The following is a 2,500-nucleotide window of genomic DNA, read 5'->3' as shown; positions in this document are numbered from 1 at the left end:
TACATGGATTAGCTTCAAAATGTAGCCCAATGTCTTCATCAAACTACACTTTTTCCACCAAAGTCTATGAATATGGTCTGTAGCTTTTAATTTTGTTTGTATCATACAATAAACAGACAAATCCCTTAATGGTAGCCCTATGTCTAAGCGTAGTCTAATCTCCTTGGCCTTAACATGTTTCGGTGGCTTCTGGCTTCATTCATTACCATGACCCTTGGCAATAACAATAGCACAAGCAGGATTCCTGCGCATTCAACCGCTGTGTGTGGGCAGTGTAGCTCAATTTGAGAGATCATATGTCATTCTGAATGATTAAAATGCAGAGGTGTTACAGTCAATAAAACAAAACAAAAAAAATAACAGAAGGAACATTGAGCCAGGCGATTGCCAGTCATCTGAAAAGTTTTGTTTTGGATGAAATAACTTCACCAATCGTAAGTTTTTCCTAAAAGTTGTTCAGGTTCTCCGTTGGGTCATTACTTATGGTTAAATAGCTTTATCACTAATGGAGCTCCCTGATAAAATCACTCATTATTACTCACACATGCTTATAGGTGTCATTTGACCACTGGATTAGTCTACCTGCTTTCTGCAAAAAACACAAACGAAGGAATTGCAACAGTGGGCCATGAAGATGCTTACTGAATTAGGATACAGGCAGTTGTATAATCTATGGTTTCTGCCACTTTCTAGCTACTTCGAGATTGCCCAGCCAGACGAGCTCGCGTAGTTTTAATGTCTTTACATGGTGGAATGCTACAGCATGACGATCATTCTTGTAACGAATTTTTATGACAAAGGCCTAATTGGAACCCAACTGCGTGATCGTTATTACCACTGGTATCAACACTTGTTATATTAATAAATGTCTTATTAAAATGCTGAAAGCAATGCCCCAAAGTGGGGCCCGGGAGTTCCCCGCGTCCAACCCACACACCTGGGTGTGTGTGTTGTGGTGTGTGTGTGTGTTGTGGTGTGTGTGTGTGTGTTTGTGGTGTGTGTGTGTGTTGTGGTGTGTGTGTGTGTTGTGGGTGTGTGTGTGTGTTGTGGTGTGTGTGTGTGTGTTGTGGTGTGTGTGTTGTGGTGGGTGTGTTGGGTGGGGGTGTGTGTGTTGTGGTGGGTGTGTTGTTGTGGTGTGTGTGTTGTGGTGGGTGTGTTTGTGGGTGTGTGTGTGTGTGTGTTGTGGTGTGTTGTGGTGTGTGTGTTGTGGTAGGTGTGTTGTGGTGGGTGGGTGTGTTGTGGTGTGTGTGTTGTGGTGTATGTGTTGTGTGGTGTGTGTTGTGGTGGGGTGTGTTTGTGGTGGGGTGTGTGTGTTGTGGTGGGTGTGTTGTGGTGTGTGTGTGTGTGTGTGTTGTGGTGTATGTGTTGTGGTGTGTGTTGTGGTGTGTGTGTTGTGGTGGGTGTGTTGTGGTGGGTGTGTGTGTTGTGGTGGGTGTGTTGTGGTGTGTGTGTGTGTGTTGTGGTGGGTGTGTTGTGGTGTGTGTGTGTGGTGTTGTGGTGTGTGTGTTTGTGTGTGTGTGTGTGTGTGTTTCCTGTGCTTACATTTGCTGATGTCAGAAGGGATGGCGTTGATCTCTCCGTTCACCATCTTCTGATGGAGCTGTTTGATGTTGAAGGGCTCCACAGTAAACGGCAGAGTCCCAGTCAACATGGCGAAGGTGCTCACACCCCTAAACACACATTCAGTTATACAGCATATCACTCATCTCCACAAACACACACACACACCTACCCTTACACACACATGCACCTACCTACCACCCACCACCACCTACCCACCTACCCACCTACCCACCACCACCTGCCCTGCCACACACACACACACACACATAGGGGATTGGGCTATGGGGTGTGTGTACTCACACTGACCACACGTCCACCTTGGGCCCGTACTTCTTGTGGGCGAGGAGCTCTGGGGCGGCGTAGGCGGGGCTTCCGCACTGAGTGGACAGCAGCTCCGCAGCCACAGACTCTACCTTCAGAGTGTTACTGAGGCCAAAGTCTGCAGTGGACACACACACACACACACACACACACACACACACACACAGATGATCATTAGGTATCACAGACTCCACCTTCAGGTGTTACTGGGGGCCCAAAGTCTGCAGTGGACACACACACACACACACACACACACACACACACACATTAGGTCATTAGGTATCACAGACTCCACCTTCAGAGTGTTACTGGGGTCAAAGTCTGCAGTAGACACACACACACACACACACACACACACACACACACACACACACATTAGGTCATTAGGTATCACAGACTCCACCTTCAGAGTGTTACTGAGACCAAAGTCTGCAGTGGACACACACACACACACACACACACACACACACACACACACATTAGGTCATTAGGTATCACAGACTCCACCTTCAGAGTGTTACTGGGGCCAAAGTCTGCAGTGGACACACACACATACACACACACACACACACACACACACACACACACACACACACACACACACACACATTAGGTC

At 47.3% G+C, this 2,500-nt stretch overlaps 1 protein-coding gene across 1 annotated transcript in view; it reads right to left on the bottom strand.

The window, feature by feature from the left end:
* The window catches only part of LOC125298811 (hormonally up-regulated neu tumor-associated kinase homolog A), a 20,204-nt gene that overhangs the window by 6,685 nt on the left and 11,019 nt on the right, over nt 1-2,500 (bottom strand). The window contains 2 exon segments of the mRNA XM_048249678.1: nt 1,543-1,670; nt 1,864-2,002. Coding sequence (XP_048105635.1) covers nt 1,543-1,670; nt 1,864-2,002 — 267 coding nt within the window.

This window comes from Alosa alosa, chromosome 8, assembly GCF_017589495.1.
Source record: "Alosa alosa isolate M-15738 ecotype Scorff River chromosome 8, AALO_Geno_1.1, whole genome shotgun sequence".
In the NCBI taxonomy this organism is placed as follows: domain Eukaryota; kingdom Metazoa; phylum Chordata; class Actinopteri; order Clupeiformes; family Clupeidae; genus Alosa; species Alosa alosa.
This window is presented reverse-complemented; position numbering and strand designations above follow the sequence as displayed.